General features: G+C 37.2%; 1 protein-coding gene across 2 annotated transcripts in view; it reads right to left on the bottom strand.

The window, feature by feature from the left end:
• Positions 1–19273, bottom strand: part of syvn1 (synovial apoptosis inhibitor 1, synoviolin) — a 110383-nt gene that overhangs the window by 52159 nt on the left and 38951 nt on the right. For both annotated transcript variants that reach the window (XM_069893861.1, XM_069893862.1), the window contains one exon: positions 17598–17697. In XM_069893861.1, the coding sequence (XP_069749962.1) occupies positions 17598–17697 (100 nt within the window). The remainder of the gene's footprint in view (positions 1–17597; positions 17698–19273) is intronic.

Genomic DNA, 19273 nt, shown 5'->3' with positions numbered 1-19273 from the left:
GACAGGCAGAAAGGGAAGAGAGAGAAAGAACGGAAACATGAGCTAGAACTAGCTAAATTGTGGCAGACCCTAACCCAAGGAGAGGGAGAAGCCCAAAACCCACGTGCTGGTCAGGAGGAGAGGTTTCTGATCAGGAGAGAAGTGAGGTTAGTTAATCCATTTGAGGAAGCTGAAATAGACCAGTATTTTCAGCATTTTGAGAAAGTTGTTGTAAATTTAAAATGACCAGCAGACCAGTGAACAGGTGTACTCATGTCTCACTGTACAACAAGCAGCTGATTATGAATTTGTAAAGCAGGCTTTACTCCAATCCTATGAACTAGTCCCAGAGGTTTATAGACAAAAGATCAGGAATTTAAAAAGGGCAGCAACCCAATCTTACCTGGATTTTGCTTATAGGAAGGTTGTGTGTTTTGATTGGTGGTGTGCCTCAATGAAAGTAGAAAATAACTTTGATTTATTGAGAGAAATCATTCTGATTGAGGAGATTAAAAATTGTGTTCCTGACGATATTCAAATGTACTTGGCAGAGAAAAATATAAAAACTTGGCAAGAATTGGCTAAATTCGCAGAGGAATATGCTTTTACCCACAAGTCTAACTTGTCACTAGGGAAAACCTTTCAAAGGAATACTGCTGATAATCCAAGTAGAGTAGAAAGAAAATCTAGAAGTGAGGTTAAAGGAAGAGAGGAAGAGAAATGGGTAAAGGAAAAATTTGAGTGTTATTTGCCACTATTGTAAGATGCCAGGACACACAATAGCAAATTGTCCTGAACTGAAAAGGAAGAAAGAGAAAGGGGTGGTAGCAACTGCCTGTGTTCAGAGTGAGAAAGTTAGGGATATTTTTAAACTATTCATGATTGAAGGTTTCATTTCAGTTAAAGAAAGATCCAGTCAAGTGCCAGTTAAAATCCTGCAGCCCAATCGCTTGTATTAACCAACGTTTTGAATTATGGTGAGGAGACCGATACTGGAGATGTGAATTTAATTAATGGCATTGGTGATGAAGCAGAAGCCTATACCTTTGCATGGAATAGTGATGAAATCAGACTTAGTTAATGGTCGGGTTATGATAGGGATGAGATCAAGAATGCCGGTGGATGGAGTTTCTCTTTTGTTAGGGAATGATTTAGCAGAGGGTAAAATCATATCTGTGGTGAAACTCACAAGTAAGCCATTGGTTTATGAGTCCGAAAAGGATTTGGAAATCTATCCTGCGTGTGCCATTACTAGAACCATGTCTAGAAAAAAGGTAGAGGTAGAGAAGTCTGTGATGATCCTGTAATGGAGGCAAACATTGAAGACAAACCCAAGGATGCAGCTTTGCTGTTGTCAAGAGAAGAATTAATGGCTAGACAAAAGCATGATCCTGATCTTGCTGGGATAAGAGATAAGATTCTGTCTAACCGGGAAATTGAAACTGTGCCAGTAGGTTACTTTGTTCAAGATGGAATACTGATGAGAAAGTGGAGACCACATGTGATACCTGCCAATGAAAACTGGGCAGTAATAAGGCAAGTTGTAATTCCCAAAACTTACAGGAATTAAATATTAAAGTTGGCTCATAGTACATCTTTAGGAGGTCATCTTGGAAAGAAGAAGATGGTAGAAAAGATAAGGAAACAGTTTTATTGGCCGAAATTAAGAAAATGTTGTGAATTTTTGTAGAACCTGTCACACTTGTCAACTGGTGGGCAAGCCTAATCAAGGACCACCAGTGGCACCTTGATAACCCATCCCTGCTTTCGGGGAGCCCTTCTCAAAAGTGATAGTGGATTGTGTTGGCCCATTGCCAAAAATCAAAGCAGGAAATGAATATTTGTTAACACTCATGTACACAGCTTCAAGGTTTCCAGGGGCTATCCCACTGAGAAACATTAAAGCTAAGACGATTGTGAAGGCTATGCTAAAATTTTTCATGCTGTTTGGTTTACCAAGGGAAATTCAATTGAACCAAGGGAGAAATTTTATGTCTGGAATATTTCAACAGGTGGTGTATGAATTGGGAGCCCATCAAATTGTGTTGTCTGCCTATCATCCTGAAGGTCAAAGAGCCTTGGAAAGGTTCCATTTAACTGTGAAAAATATGATGAGAGTTTATTGTTTGGAAAATAATAATAATTGCGATAAAGGAATCCATTTGTTATGATTTGCTGTTAAGAGAGGCAACTCAGAAGTCTCTTGGCTTTAGTCCATTTGAGTTGGTGTTTGATCATGAAGTCAGGGGTCCATTACTATTGTTGAAGGAACAGTGGATTCATAATGACATACAATCAAATCTGTTGGATTATGTTTTCAAATTTAAAAAGATTACATCAGGCTTGTGAGATGGCAAGGAAAAATGAAAATTCGGTATGATCAAAAAGCAAAAATTAGGGACATTAAACCTGGCGACAAAGTATTCGTTTTGTTTCCAATGCAGAACTCAGTTTAGAGGACCATACAAGGTGAAATCAAAAATTAACCAGGTCACCTATGTCATTGTCAACTGGTGGGCAAGCCTAATCAAGGACCACCAGTGGCACCTTGATAACCCATCCCTGCTTTCGGGGAGCCCTTCTCAAAAGTGATAGTGGATTGTGTTGGCCCATTGCCAAAAATCAAAGCAGGAAATGAATATTTGTTAACACTCATGTACACAGCTTCAAGGTTTCCAGGGGCTATCCCACTGAGAAACATTAAAGCAAAGACGATTGTGAAGGCTATGCTAAAATTTTTCATGCTGTTTGGTTTACCAACGCCTGATCATCAAAGAGAGACACAGGTCTGTCACGTGAACATACTTAAACCTTCCTTTGAGAAAATGACTGAGGAGGAGACTAGGATTCCAACCAAAGTGCTATTTATAGAGCAAAGTAAGGAGAAGATAAGTTTCATGGAAGGTCATGGAGCACAGAAAGTGATAAGCCCCAGGCTGGAAAATTCTACAGTTTGCAAAACTTAGACACCAAGTTAATGCATTTGACTAAATCAGAAAGGGAAGAAACGAAGACATTACTTATGAAATTTAAGGATACATTTCCAGATGTTCCAAGAAGAACTACTGTGGTTTGTCATGATGTGGAGGTCAGTGATCCCAAGCCTATTAAGCAGCATCATTACCGAGTTAATCAGGAAAAGAGCAGATTGTTGGATCAAGAGGTGGATTATATGCTCAAAAATGACAATCCGAAAATCAAGTTCAAATTGGAAATCACCCTGTGTTCTGGTGCCTAAGCCAGATTGCTCAATTAGGTTTTGTACAGATTATCGAAAGGTAAACATGGTGACAAAGACTCATGCGTTCCCTATTCCCAGAATAGATGATAGTATAGATAAAGTGGGGAAGGCTAAGTTTCTTACAAAGATTGATCTCTTAAAAGGATATTGGTGTGTTCCTTTGACAGAGAAAGGCAGGGAGATTTTTGCATTTGTTACACTTTCGGGATTGCACGAGTATAAATGTTATGCCTTTTGGGATGAAAAATGCACCTGGCACATTTCAGAGAATGATAAATGCAGTAATTCAGGGTTTAGAGCACACAGGAGCCTATATCGATGATTTAGTAATTAGTACGGATACATGGGAAGAACACATGCTTGAATTAGAGCAGTTATTTCAGAGACTGGTGGAAGCACACCTCAAAGTGAATTTACACAAATGTGAGGTTGGACATGCCACTGTAATTTATCTAGGTTATGTGGTAGGACAGGGACAGGTGGTACTGACTGGTTGGAGTGAAAGTATTGTCTATCACTGCATTCCCTATCCCCGGTAATAAGAAAGCTCTTCGGAGATTTCTACAGAGATTTCTAGGTAGGATTGGCTACTATCGTGAATTTTGTACAAACTTTGCAGAAATTGCACTCCCGTTAACAAAACTACTTGGAAAGAAAGAAAAATTTATCTGGTCAGATGCATGCCAGGAAGCGTTTCTGAAGTTAAAGGCCATTTTATGCCATCAGCCTGTACTTTTGTCCCCTAACTTTGAAAAGCCATTCTTTTTTGCCGTAGATGCCAGTGACGAAGCGGTTGGTGCTGTACTTTTACTGAAGAAGGATAGTGATGGAGTAGAACATCCTATTTCGTACTTCTCTAAAAAGTTTAAAGACTATCAACGAAATTACTTGACCATTGAGAAGGAGTTATTAGCGCTTGTTTTAGCGTTGCAACATTTTGATGTATATATTTGTACTGCTCAAAACCCATTAATAATCCATTAGTTTTTCTGTCTAAAATGAAAATAAGAACAGACGGTTATTGAATTGGAGCTTACTATTGCAAGAGTATGATTTAATAAAGGGAATGGATAATGTAATAGCAGATTGTTTGTCAAGATGTTAATCTGGGTAGATATGAATCTAATCACATAATTATCGTTTAAAAAATTGAGTGTTTATTTTATTTATGTAATACTTCCATTAATTATGTTACAGAGTACTCTGTTGTGCATTGGCCTGTGTTGTGTGGTTTTATGCTAAAAAATGACAGTTTGCCTTAGAGAGCCAAGGCGAAGGTGGACAGCTGAGAGAGTGGGAAACGGACTGAGCATGTGCAGAAAGTGATCTAAAAATTTCTGGATTTGGACGATAAACCACCACTGCGCGGTGCTGTGGAGTGGAAAGAGACCCAGAGCACGAGTCATGGTCTGGAGGACAGTTTAGAATGTTGGGATTTCAAAAAGAATGAACATTCCGAAGGCAGCCAGAAGGATCCGGACCAAGCCAGTGATTCCTCTGTCTGCAAGCAACACAAGAAGACAACTTCAAATTTTGTGCTCTCTCTCTCTCTCACAAAGATCTTTTGGCTTAGGGGGAGTCACGTGATGAAGTAGTGGCCAGTAGATTACCAGCCCACTCCAGAAAAGAAGTAATAAAGTGAAGAAAACACAAAGTTCAAGAAACAAAAAACACAACAAATAAAAGATAAAGTTGTGGAGAAAAGAAAATGGAACCCAAGAAGGAAAAAGTAAAAATGGGAAAAAAAGAAAAGACGCCAGAAGAGAAAGAAGGCCTTACCTGCATGAAGAAACAGGGAGCCGTCGTGGAGAAAAGGTTGGTGGCGACACTGCAGAGTCACGACCCCCCCCCCCCCCCCCGACCACTGGACTACAAAAATGGCTCTCTGAGCCAAACAGAAGTGCGCAATGCGCACACTAAGGAAAAAGAAAACACCAACGGGAGGGGGGCCCAGCTGAGGAGCGAACTAACACAGCGCAACCAGCTGAGGGATGCCTGACATCAGGGCTCTCAGCTGGAAGAGGAAAGTGACAGGAAAGGGAGTGATAGGAAAGAAGAACAGCAACAGGAGGTCCAACAGATAACTAGCCCAGAACCCAACAGCAAGAAGCCATGCAAAAAGACACCCAGCAAAGTGAGGCAAGCAGCTCAACAAGAAAGTCAGAAGAGACACAGATACAAGGAAGAAAAGTAGAAGACACAAACACAGGTGCAGACACAGAAGAGGAGGAAGAAGACGACCAAGCTCTCCAAATAGGAATAGAAGGTAAAATAGGTGGACAGTATATAGATATAAAAATTTTCAAGAACAAATGAGAACATTAAAAGAATGGTTGACATTAGAATGATTGACAGAAGAAAAAGTGAGTAGAATAGAGCTGGTCATGACAGAAATAGGGAAAAGATTAGAAAATGTGGAAGAACGAGAAACGGCTGTAGAAATGGAAGTGAATGACGAAGAAAATTGGAGGACAGTGACAAAAAAGTTAAAGAATCACAAGAGTTGCTAGCTCAGAAGATCGATATAATCGAAAACTATAGTAGGCGAAACAACATAAAGATAGTGGGCCAAGGGGAAGGAGTCACATGATGGAGTAGTGGCCGGTAGGGGAACTCCAGCCCTCTCCAGAAAAGTTAAAAAGGTAGGGAAAAAAACAAAGTCACTAACACAGAAACCAGAACAAATTGAAAGTGAAAGTGTGGAGAAAATGGCAGCAAAGAAAGAAAAACCAAAAACAACGGGAAGAAAAGAAGAAGGAAGGACGTCGGAGGAGGAAGGTGAAGGCCTTACCTGTACGAGGAGGTCCGCCGTGGAGAGAGAAGCCCACTCACTGAGGTCATTGGAAACCCCGAACTCAGGAATACAAAGATGGCTCACGGAGCCAAACCAAAGTGCGCAACCGCGCATGCACGAGGATTCACGCATGCGCGATGCACAAGACAAAAACAACACCAACGAGAGGGGGGACCAGCTGAGGAGTAGATCTCCACAGCTGAAACAGACAAGTATAACACAACAGCAAGACTCTCAACAGGAAAACATAGAAAATAACGAGAACAAGGAAGAGAATAAAAATAGGAAATCAAAGAAACAACAGATGACCAACTCAGAGGAAGAAGATCAACACCAAGACACCTTTAATAAAAATAAGAAAAACAAAAATACCCAACAAACTAAAATAAACAACCCAACAAGAAAACCAGAAGAGACAGAGGTAAAGGGCACAGACCCTGGAGTGGACTCAGAAGAAGAGGAGGAAGAACACAGAGAAATGGAAGATGAAGGGAAGGGCAAGTACATGGATATTTAAAGAATATATGGAATCAGTAAAAGAATGGCAATCACAAGAATTCAGTGAAATAAAAAGTACAGAAGAACAAATGAATAGATTAGAGATGATCATGACAGATATAGGAAAAAGAGTAGACAAGATGGAAGAAAGAGAAACAGCCATAGAAATGAAGGTAGATGACTTAAAAAAGAAATTAGAAGAAATTGATAAAAAAGTTAAAGAAACACAGGAGCTGTTAGCTCAGAAGATAGATATAATGGAAAATTATAATAGAAGAAACAATATAAAGATAGTGGACCTTAGGGAAGATGAAGAAGGCAAAAATATGAAAGAATTTATAAAAGAATGGATCCCCAGGGTCCTAGGAAGACCAGAATTACAGGAAGGAATGGAAATAGTAAGGGCACACAGAACATTAGCCCCTAAACCACAACCACAACAAAAACCAAGATCCATTCTAGTAAAATTCCTAAGATATACAACAAGAGAAAATATATTGGAGAAGGCAATGAAAAAAAATAAAAGACAAAAAACCACTGGAATACAAGGGTCAAAAATTTTTTTTCTATCCAGATATAAGTTTTGAACTCCTGAAGAAGAGGAAGGAGTTTAATGCAGCAAAAACGACCCTATGGAAAAAAAAGTTATAAATTTATGTTAAAATACCCAGCGGTACTTAAAATAGTTATCCCGGGGCAGCAAAGCAAACTATTCTTGGATTCGGAAAAAGCACAAAAATTTGCAGAACAACTATAAAACAGACAGAGATGAAGAGATGTAACAAGAACAAAAATGACAACAAACTATATATATATATATATATATATATATATATATATATATATATATATAAATAAAAAATAAGAGTATAAGTAAGAACTAAGAAGGGAAAGAAAGGGAAGAAAGGAAGTAAGGGGGAATTAAGAGAGTGACCTTTGTTATATATGAAGATTAAAATTTTTTCTGGGGGAGGGCTGGGTGGGGAAAAATAACAGTCACTGTGAAATCAGTTGACGCTTGCGAGTGAATTCGCAAATCCAAATGGAGAGGGGAGATGTGGTTGCCCGACAAGGGACAAAGGGCAACTCAGAAAGGGGAAGGACTATTGGGGTTAAAGGAATTTTAGATATGAGAATAGTGGAAATATTTTATGTTTTAGAAATGTTGTCTTATAACGTGTTCAAAAAAGAAAGCAGAAATGGATAAGAAGGGAAGGTGGTGATGAGGAAATGGAAAGGAAAGATAAACAAAGTATGATATGACTATGTTGAACTATATGACTTTAAATATTAATGGAATACATAACCAAATCAAAAGGAAGAAACTTTTAAATTTACTGAAAAAATTAAAAATTGATATAGCATTCGTACAAGAAACACATCTAACTGAAATGGAACACAAGAAATTAAAGAGAGATTGGATAGGACATGTAACAGCAGCATCATATAATTCAAAAGCCAGGAGTAGCTATATTAATCAATAAAAATGTACCAATCAAAATAGAAGAGGAAATAATAGATCCAGCATGGAGATATGTAATGATAAAATGTCAGATATATTCAGAATTTTGGAATTTACTCAATGTATACTCACCTAATGGAGATCAAACATTTATGCAAGATATCTTTGTGAAGATAGCAGATACGCAAGGGAACATACTAATAGGAGGGGATTTTAATCTTAATTTGGACTCAAACATGGATAAAACTGGTAAAAAAACTAAAAGAAAGAACAAAGTAACCAAATTTATAATTAAATCAATGCAAGAAATGGAACTTTTGGATATATGGAGGAACCAACACCCAAAGGAAAAGGAATATTCATACTATTCGGGTAGACACAAAACATACTCAAAGATAGACCACATTCAAGGGAGAGTTAGGAAAACAGAATATAAAGCTAGACTATTATCAGATCACTCACCCCTGTTATTGGCAATAGAGCTAGAGGACATCCCACCAAGAATGTATAGATGGAGATTAAACTCCATGCTACTTAAAAGACAGGATTTTAGAGAATTCATTGAACGACAAATTAAAATATACTTTGATATAAATATGAAATCAGTGAAATAAGTTTATACTATGGGATGCAATGAAAGCGTTCAACAGAGGGCAAATAATAAGTTATGTAACTAAGATGAAGAAGAACTACAATCGGGAAACAGAACAGTTGGAAAGGGAAATAACAAACACAGAAAAAGAATTAGCAATAAAGGAAGATACAACTAAAAGAAGAGAATTGGCAGACAAAAAAATAAAATATGAAACACTACAACCATACAAGGTGGAGAAGAACATAATGAAGACAAAACAGAAAAATTATGAGCTAGGAGAAAAAAACGCACAAAATTCTAGCGTTGCAGCTTAAGACAGAACAAACTAAAAAATGGTATTGGCATTAAGGAAAAAGGACAAACAAATTACATATAATCTAATGGAGATCAATGAAAACTTCAGGGAATTGTACGAACAACTATATCAAACTGAAAACGAAGGGAAAGAAGACAAAATAGATGAATTTCTAACTAAAATTGAACTACTGAAATTACAAACAGAGGAGCAAAATAAATTAATAAAACCATTTGAAATAGAAGAATTACAGGAGATATTAAAAAAACTACCGAACAATAAAACACCAGGAGAGGATGGATTTCCAATAGAATTCTATAAAACATTTAAAGATTTATTAATTCCTCCCCTCCTGGAAGTAATCAACCAGATTGATAAAACACAAATCTTACCAGATTCATGCAAAACAGCAATAATTACAGTAATACCAAAGACAGGGAAAGATCCACTAGCACCAGCGTCATATAGACCAATATCTCTACTTAACACAGATTATAAGATAATAGCTAAACTATTAGCAAACAGATTGGTCGACTATGTACCAAAAGTAGTAAATCTAGACCAAACTGGATTTATTAAAAAAAGACAAACAACGGACAATATCTGTAAATTTATTAACTTAATTCATGCAGTAGAAGGAAATAAAACTCCAACAGTAGCGGTTGCTTTAGACGCAGAGAAGGCCTTTGACAGGGTAGAATGGAATTATTCATTCAAAGTACTACAAAAATTCAGCCTACCAGAGCAATATATTAATTGGATTAAAGCATTATATAAGGGACCATTGGCGAAAGTGACAGTAAATGGATATATATCAAAACAATTTAACTTAATTAGATCAACAAGGCAGGGATGTCCACTATCTCCCTCACTGTTCGCGTTAGCTATAGAACCACTAGCAGAACTGATAAGAACAGAAAATAAAATGAGAGGGATAAAAATAAAAGAGAAGGAATATAAAATCAGTCTATTTGCAGATGACATTATAATATACTTAACAGAATCAGAAATGTCAATAAAAGAATTACATAAGAAATTGAAGGAATGTGGAGAAGTATTTGGGTACAAGATTAACGCAAATAAAAGTGAAGCAATGACAATGAATAATGCAGATTTCACAAAGTTTAAGAAAGAATCACCATTTAGATGGCAAACACAAGCAATGCGATACCTGGGTATACAACTAAATAAAAATCTTGGCCATCTATATAAACTAAATTATTATCCATTAATGAAAAAATTACAAGACGACTTAGAGCATTGGAAAGACTTACCACTAACACTGATAGGAAGGATAAACTGTATTAAAATGAACATTTTCCCAAGGATACAATACCTATTTCAGTCATTACCAATTCACCCAACAGAGAAATTCTTCAAGGAGCTAAAGAAAATAATAAGGAAATTCTTTTGGAAAGGGGGGAAACTGAGGATAGCACTAGATAAATTAACAGAATGGTACAAACAAGGAGGCTTTCAACTACCAAACTTTAAGAATTATTATAGAGCCGCACAATTAAGATACCCATCAAATTTTTATCAAACAAGGGAAAAATCAGATTGGACCAGATTAAAACTAGATAAAATAGGGGAGAAGATACCTGAACATATACTATATAAATGGGATGAAAAATTGGTGCAACGTAGGAATTCACCTGTATTGCACCATCTGTCAACATTTGGAAGAAGATTCATGTAGAAAGGAATAAAACAAATTGCCAACTACCAAAACTAATATTGACGCAAAATCAACTAATCCCTTTCACAATAGATAACCTTTCCTTCAGAGAATGGGAGAGAAAAGGGATCAAAAGAATAGAAAATTGTTTTTCGGGAAATAAATGATTATCCTTTGAACAAATGAAGGATAAATATAATATAACTCACGATACAATGTTTGCATACCACCAACTGAAAACCTACTTGAAGGACAAATTGGGAAACAGTCTGAGGTTACCAGAAGGAAGTAATTTTGAATATGTGATTACAGACACAATGATAATTAAAAAATTTGTAACAAACATGTACATCAAACTGCAAGAAAAGGAGAACGAGGAAACAAACAGTAAACCTAAACAAAAATGGGAACAAGATCTAAACATAAAGATAAAGAATGAAACATGGGAAAAGCTATGCTCCGGAACGATGAGAAATACAATAAACACAAGGTTACGCATGATACAATATAACTGGATACACAGGCTATACATCACACCTCAAAAGTTAAATAAATGGGACCCAACAGTATCAGACAGATGTTTTTGCTGTAAAAAGGAAACGGGAACAACAATTCATACAATTTGGACATGTGAGAAAGTTTAAAAAATTTTGGGAAGATCTAAACCAGATATTAAACAAAATCACAAAAAGCAATATACCAAAAAACCCAGAGATCTTCCTCCTAAGTAATATAAGAAATAAAGAATTTGGACTCGATTTGGATGGAGCACAAAAAAGATTTGTTATGATAGCCCTAGCTGTAGCAAAAAAATGTATTATGTCAACCTGGAAATTAGAAGATAATTTGAGAATACAACAATGGTATATAGAAATGAATAAATGTATTCCATTAGAAAAAATAACATATAATTTAAGAAATAACATCACAATATTTGAACAAATATGGGAGCCATACATGAAATACAATAGAGAAATCCTACCATGGACTTCCACCACCTAAAATGACAGAAGGAGAAGACAACGAAAAGAATTGACTCAGTAAAATTTCTTGTTTATTTTTATCAAGTGACAACATTGTTTAACGGGTTAAATGTATCTTATAGATCGAACATCAAATAAATGGGAAAGGGGGTGAGGGAGGGAGGGAAGGGAGGGGGGAAAAGGGGGAGAAAATGACACTGAATATATTCAAGAGAAAAAAATGTCTGTATGTATCTTGGTCAATATGGTTTATAGTGTGAAAAATTAAAAAAATTTTAAAAAAAGATAGTGGGCCTAAAGGAAGATGAAGAAGCCACAAATATGAAAGAACCTATAAAAGAATGGATCCAAAAGATCCTGGGAATGCTAGAAATACAGGAAGGAATGGAAATAGAAAGGGCACACAGAACACTAGCCCCGAAACCACAGACACAACAAAAAACAAGATCAGTTTTAGTAAAATTTCTGAGATACACGACAAGAGAAAATATACTGGAGAGTGCAAGGAATAAAATTAGACAAAAAAAAAACCATTGGAATACAAGGGTCAAAAAATATTTTTTTACCCAGACATAAGTTTTGAACTCCTAAAGAAGAGGAAGGAGTTTAACACAGCAAAATCAATCTTATGGAAAAAAGGCTATAAATTTATGTTAAGATATCCAGCTGTGCTTAAAATATTTACCCCAGGGGAGCAAAACAGACTGTTCTCAGATCCGGAGAAAGCACGAGAATTTGCAGAATGCCTGCAGGACAGAAGGAGAGATGAAGAGATGTAACAAGAACGAAGAACTACGACAAACTACATATAAAGATGTAAAAATAATGTATAAGTAAGAACTAAAGGGAAAGAAAAGGGAAGAAAGAAAGGAAGTAAGGGGGGAAAAAAAAGAGGGTGAGCTTTGTTACATGTGAAGATAAAAGTCTTTTCTGGAGGGGGTTGGGTGGGAGAGAATAACAGTCACTGCAAAATCAGTTGACACTTGCAAGCAAGTTCGCAATCCAAATGGAGAGGGGAGTTGTGGTTGTCCGGCAAGGGACAAGGGGCAACTCGGGGGGGGGAAAACATTTGGGGTTAAAGGAATTTTAGATGTGGGAGTTGTTTTAAAAGTGTTGTCTTACATAGAGTTCAAAAAGGGAAAACAGAGATGAAAATGGGGAAAAGGGTGGTGAGGAAGTGGAAATGAGGTGTAAACAGAATATGAGATGGCCAAGTTGAACTATATAAATATTAATGGAATACATAACCAAATTAAATGAAAAAGGCTATTAAATTTCCTGCAAAAAGAAAAAATAGATCTAGCATTTGTGCAGGAAACGCATCTAACTGACGTGGAACATAATAAATTAAGGAGAGACTCGGTGGAGCAGCAGGATCATATAATTCAAAAGCCAGAGGTGTAGCTATATTAATAAATAAAAATGTACCAATCAAAATAGAGGAGGAAATAATAGATCCAGCAGGGAGGTATGTAATGATAAAGTGTCAGATATATTCAGAATTCTGGAATTTGAACAATATATATGCACCTAATGAAGAGGATCAAAAGTTTACGCAAGATATTTTTTTGAAGATTGTAGATACGCAGAGGATTTTAACCTTAATTTGGACCCAAAGTTGGATAAAACTAGACAAAAGACTAGCAAAAAGAATAAAGTGGCCAAATTTATGGTTAAATCAATGCAGGAAATGAAACTTATGGATAAATGGAGGAGGCAGCACCCAAGGGAGAAGGAATACTCATATTATTCGAGTAAGCACAAAACATACTCAAGGATTGATATGTTTTTGTCGTCAGCCTATATTCAAGGGAGAGTTAGGAAAACTGAATATAAAGCTAGATTGCTATCTGATCACTCACCCCTGTTATTAGCAATAGAACTGGAGGACATCCTACCAAGAACATATTGATGGAGATTAACCTCCATGCTACTTAAAAGACAGGAATTTAGAGAATTTATTGAACGCCAAATTAAAATGTACTTTGAAATAAATACGGAATCAGTGAAAGACAAATTTATATTATGGGATGCAATGAAAGCCTTCATTAGAGGGCAGATAATAAGTTATGTAACTAAGATGAAAAAGGACTACAATTGGGAAAAAGATCAGTTGGAAAGGGAGATAGTAAGTTCAGAAAAAAAAACTAGCAACAAGGGAAGATGTAACAAAAAGAGAATTGGCAGACAAAAAAAAATACGAAACATTACAAACGTATAAGGTGGAGAAGAACATAATGAAAATAAAGCAATAGTATTATGAGCTAGGAGAAAAAACACAAAATATCAGCCTGGCAACTTAAAACAGAACAAGCTAAAAGAACTGTATTGGCATCAAGGAAAAAGGACAAACAAATTACATATAATCCAATGGAGATTGTTGAGAACTTCAAGGAATTTTAATGAACGATTATACCAAACTGAGAACGAGGGGAAAGAAGACGAAATAGAAGAATTTTTAGCTAAAATTGAACTGCTGAAATTGCAAGAAGAGGAGCAAAACAAACTGTTAAAACCATTTGAAATAGAGGAAATACAGGATATATTAAAAAAGCTGTCGAACAATAAAACGCCTGGAGATTCCCAAAAGGATTCTATAAAACATTTAAAGAGTTATTAATTCCTCCTCTCCTGGAAGTAATGAACCAGATAAAAGAAATACAAAACTTGCCAGATTCATGCAAGACAGCAATAATTACAGTAATACCAAAGACGGGCAAGGATCATATAGACCAATATCTCTATTTAATTCAGATTATAAGATAATAGCAAAATTATTAGCAAACAGATTGGTCGACTGTGTAACAAAAAAAAGTAAAACAAGATTAAACTGGATTTATTAAGAAGACGAACAGCGGATAATGTCTGTAAATTTATTAATTTAATTCACGCAGTTCAAGGAAATAAGATACCAACAGTGGCTGTTGCTTTAGACGCAGAAAAAGCCTTTGACAAGGTAGAATGGAATTATTTATTCAAAGTATTACAGAGGTTCAACCTACCAGAAAAATATATTAATTGGATTAAAGCATTATATTATGGACCATTAGCGAAGGTGACAGTAAATGAATATGTATCAAACCAATTTAAATTAAGTAGGTCAACTCAGCAGGGATGTCCACTATCTCCCTCATTGTTCGCTTTAGCAATAGAACCATTGATAGAACTGATAAGAAGAGAAAATAAAATAAAAGGGATAAAAATAAAGGAGAAGGAGTATAAAATCAGTTTATTTGCAGATGACATCATAGTATACTTAACAGAACCAGAAATATCAATAAAAGAACTACCTAAGAAATTGAAGGAATATGGAGAAATATCGGGGTACAAAATCAACACAAATAAAAGTGAAGTGATGACAATGAGTAATGAGGATTATTCATAATTTAAAAAAGAATCACCTTTTAAATGGCAAACACAAGCAATCCAATACCTTGGTATTAGATTAGATAATAATTTAAGCCACCTATACAAATTAAATTATCAGCCATTATTGAAGAAATTACAGGAAGACTTGGAACATTGGAAAGAATTACCACTAACATTAATAGGGAGGGTAAATTGCATTAAAATGAACGTCTTCCCAAGGATACAATACTTATTTCAATCGTTACCAATTCCCTTAACAGAGAAATTCTTCAAAGAACTGAAGAGAATAATAAAAAAATTCTTATGGAAAGATGGGAAACCGAGGATAGCGTTAGATAAATTAACAGAGTGGTACAAACAATGCGGTTTACAGTTACCAAACTTTAAAAATTATTATAGAGCAGCACAATTAAGGTATTTATCAGATTTTTATCAGTCAAGGGAAAAACCAGATTGGACTATAAGATAGAGCTAGATAAAATAGGGGAGAAGGTACCGGAACATATACTTTATAAGTGGGATGAAAAGCTGGTGCAATATAAAAGCTCACCAGTATTGCATCATTTACTCAATATATGAAAGAAGATTCATTTAGAAAGGAAAAAAACAAATTACAACTACCAAAATTATTATTGACGCAAAATCAACTAATCCCTTTTACAATAGACAACCTTTCCTTTAGAGAATGGGAGACAAAAGGAATTAAAAGAATAGAAAATTGTTTTTTGGGAAATCACTTATTAACATTTGAACAAATGAAGTCCAAATATGGAATAACTCATGGAACAGTGTTTGCATACCATCAACTGAAAGCCTACTTAAAGGATAAATTGGGAAGCAGACTGAGATTACCAGAAGGAAGCAGCTTTGAATATGTGATTACAGAATCAATGATAATAAAAAGATTAATAACGCATATGTACATCAAGCTGCAAGAGAAGAAAAATGATGAAATAAGCTATAAACCCAAACAAAAGTGGGAAAAAGATTTAAACATAAAAATAAAAAATGAAATATGGGAAAAGTTATGCTCTGGAACTATGAAAAATATAATAAACACAAGGTTACGTATGATACAGTATAATTGGTTACATAGGTTATATATCACATCCCAAAAGTTTTAAAAAAATGGATCCAACATTCACTGTAAGAAGGAAATGGGAACAACAGTACATGCAATTTGGGCATGTGAGAAAGTGAAAAAGTTTTGGGAAGATCTAAATCAGGTATTAAATAAAATCACAAAAAGCAACATACCAAAAAAATCCAGAGATATTCCTTCTAAATAATATAAGTAATAAAGAATTAGGCCTCAAAATAGATGAAGCACAAAAAAGATTTATGATAGCAGTAGCAAAAAAATGTATAATGTCAACTTGGAAATCAGAAGAGAGCCTGAGAGTACAGCAATAGTACATGGAAATGAATAAATGTATTCCATTGGAAAAAATAACATAATTTAAAAAAGTCACATTATTTGAACAAATTTGGGAACCGTACATGGAACATAACAGAGAAGGTGTGCCTCAGACCTCCACCCCCTAAAATAATAGAATGAGAAGATGACAAAATGACTTGATCCAGTGTGTAAAAGTAGATGAGACAATTTTCTTGTTTATTTTCATTGTGATGACATTGTAATGTTTTATTGTATATGTTGAATGTTTAATGGGTTTGGAGGGGGGTGGGAAGGAGGGAGGGAAGGTGGGGGGGGGGTAAAATAAGGGGAGAAAATGCCACTGTGTATATTTAAGAGGGAAATGTTTGCATGTATTTTGATTGATATGGTTCAGTGTGAAAAATTAAAAAATTTTTAGAAAAAGATCTTTTGGCTTCAGTTTACCAAACAAACTGAATTTTGTTTATGATCTTTGCTTCGTTTGAGATCGAAGTTTTGTGAGTCTTGTGTGTTTTGTGTCTAAGTTTTTCTGTGGGCTGGTTGGAAATATAACAGACTTTAATTGCATATGTTATATTGAGGCTGGGGAATTTATTCGTTTTACACTGTTAAAGAAATTTGTATAGTAACAAGTGGGCATTGTTATAAAAGAGGGAATTTTGAATTAAAGTTTGAAGGTGAATTTTTTGTTAATAAAGGAATTGTTCATCTTTACCCCTGTGTGATATGCCTTCTTTGTGGTTGCTGGTTTGATCTTGTAACATTAGAAAAGAACAAGAACAAAATTCTCATGCACTTGGCAAAACATCTGGTTCTTTCCCTCTCCCCCCCCACCCGACCTGGGGGTGACAGGAGTCAGAGTGTCAGTCAAGCTGAGGGCAAGCCAATTCTTCACCCAGAGTGGAGGATACTTGGAAATTTGGACTGAGTTGCCAAATTCCAGGAGCAGATAAGCGGGCATGACTCTCCCTTATGGTAGGCAGAAGCCAACTTTGTGTAATATATGTTCTTTACCATTACATAACATTAAAGGAATTTAAGAACCATGGAACATTACAGGCCCCTTTGGCCCTGCTAGGCTGTGCTGAACCATTTTATTTTCCTCGTCCCACTGACCTGCACCCAGTCAAACTTTAATGGTTTGCTCTGATTTCTTAAAAGATGGCTGTATAAAAACGAGCGCCCTACTGCTCTGTTGGCAACTGGAATGTGGTCGGACGCGGGCAGGATGGTTCCCTGGGCCCCGCGCCAGCCCCCCCCTCCACCAAATAAAACTAGGGCCGCAAGTGAGACTCCACACTTACCGCATGGTCAGGTACATGGGGCGGATGGCGAAGAGCGGGAACGTGTGGAGCTTGATCGTGATGGTCATGAAAGCCATATACAGCAGTACCTTGATGAACCCTGCAAGGAAGACAGGCAACAGTGGAAAAGTGCTGGAGTATCCACAGATCAAGACACAGATGTCATAGAGCGTACTCCCGCCCACAGAGTCAACAACGTGGGTAATGCCACACTGAGCCTACCCGTGAATTGGAGGAGCGACATTTTGTTTTCCGTCAGGCCACTCTCCAACCAGACGCCATCGACGTCAACTTCTCCATTTTCCCTTAAACCCCTTCCCAAGAGACTCCCTCTTTCCTTATCCCAACCCCCTTGTCTCCTTGCTGCCAGCTCCCCTCCATTTAGAGAGCTAGCCACTCCCCGTCATCTCAGCATGTTTCTCTTCTACCCCACCCAAACCTATGACCCATCACCAGTTAGCCCACCCCTCCCCTCCATTTTATTCAGATGCCTAGCTGTTCCTTTTTTGCTTACACCTGTCGAAGAGCCCAGACCTGACTGATTTTAGCAGCTTGTTTGCAGAAAGATCATGATTCTTTCAGTATACCAGCTCACTCAATAGAGTGAAGATGCCAGAATAAGAACACAAGGAATAGGAGCAGGAGTCAGCCATTCAGCCCCTCGTTAAGCCTGCTCCACCATTCAATGAGATCGTGGCTGATCTGATGTACGTTCATCACCACCTACCTGCCTTCTCCCTGTATCCCTCAACTCCCCCATTATGTCAAAATCTTTCCAACCTTGCCTTAAATAGATTTACTGAGACCTCTTCCACTGCTTCAATGAGCAGTGAATTCCACAAATTCACCACACACTGCCATGGTGGGGACGGGGAAAAATACAAACATTTCACTCGAGGGGAAAATAAAATGGCTGGAGGACCTGGGTCAGGCATGACATGAATTTCAAAGTCCCGCTTCAGGAGAGGCAGGCATGTTAAAGAGGGGTGGAGTCAGTAGGTGGTGGGGCCAGGACAGCAATAGGTCGATGCAGATAAAGGGAGAGGGAACCAACCCCTACCTCATTCCATCTGGCTATCATCCTGCCAACGCCCACCCTCTCCTCCTCAGTACCCAGTCTTCTCTCTCCTTTGCCAATGCCGCTGTCCACTCCCCTCCACAGTCATTGGCCAACCTTTGGGCAAATTACATTGTGCCCTGAAATGGCTTATTTTGAAGCATTTCTTCTTTGATTGTCATGGGAGTTTCCTTCAGATGTTGCATTTCCAAACTTTTTCTTTCCCCCCCCCCCACCCCCACCCCTCCCAAGGCTACATGATTACTCTGGCTGTGTAGAACTTCAGGAAGCAATGTGAATGCGCAATGGAAGTGCAGTGAACCACCAGGTACTTCCTGAACCACCCAGAGTTCAAGGACTGGGTGAATGAGTCCCGCACAACTCTAATACTGGTCAGCCCCTCACTTCCCCCCATCAATGTCCCTCCCCTGATCAATTCTCACCTTTCCTCCTATCCAAGTCTTTTGCCTGTGGCCTGCTCCACTCCCTGCCCTTTCTTCCCACCACACCACCCCCCCACCTTTTGTTAAATCAAACGCCTGTCATCTTTACCTCCTATCGATGCTGTGTGACCTTCCGAGTTCTTCCAGCTCATTTGTTTTCACTACAAGCACAGCGT

The sequence above is a fragment of the Narcine bancroftii genome, chromosome 8, assembly GCF_036971445.1.
Source record: "Narcine bancroftii isolate sNarBan1 chromosome 8, sNarBan1.hap1, whole genome shotgun sequence".
NCBI lineage: Eukaryota > Metazoa > Chordata > Chondrichthyes > Torpediniformes > Narcinidae > Narcine > Narcine bancroftii.
This window is presented reverse-complemented; position numbering and strand designations above follow the sequence as displayed.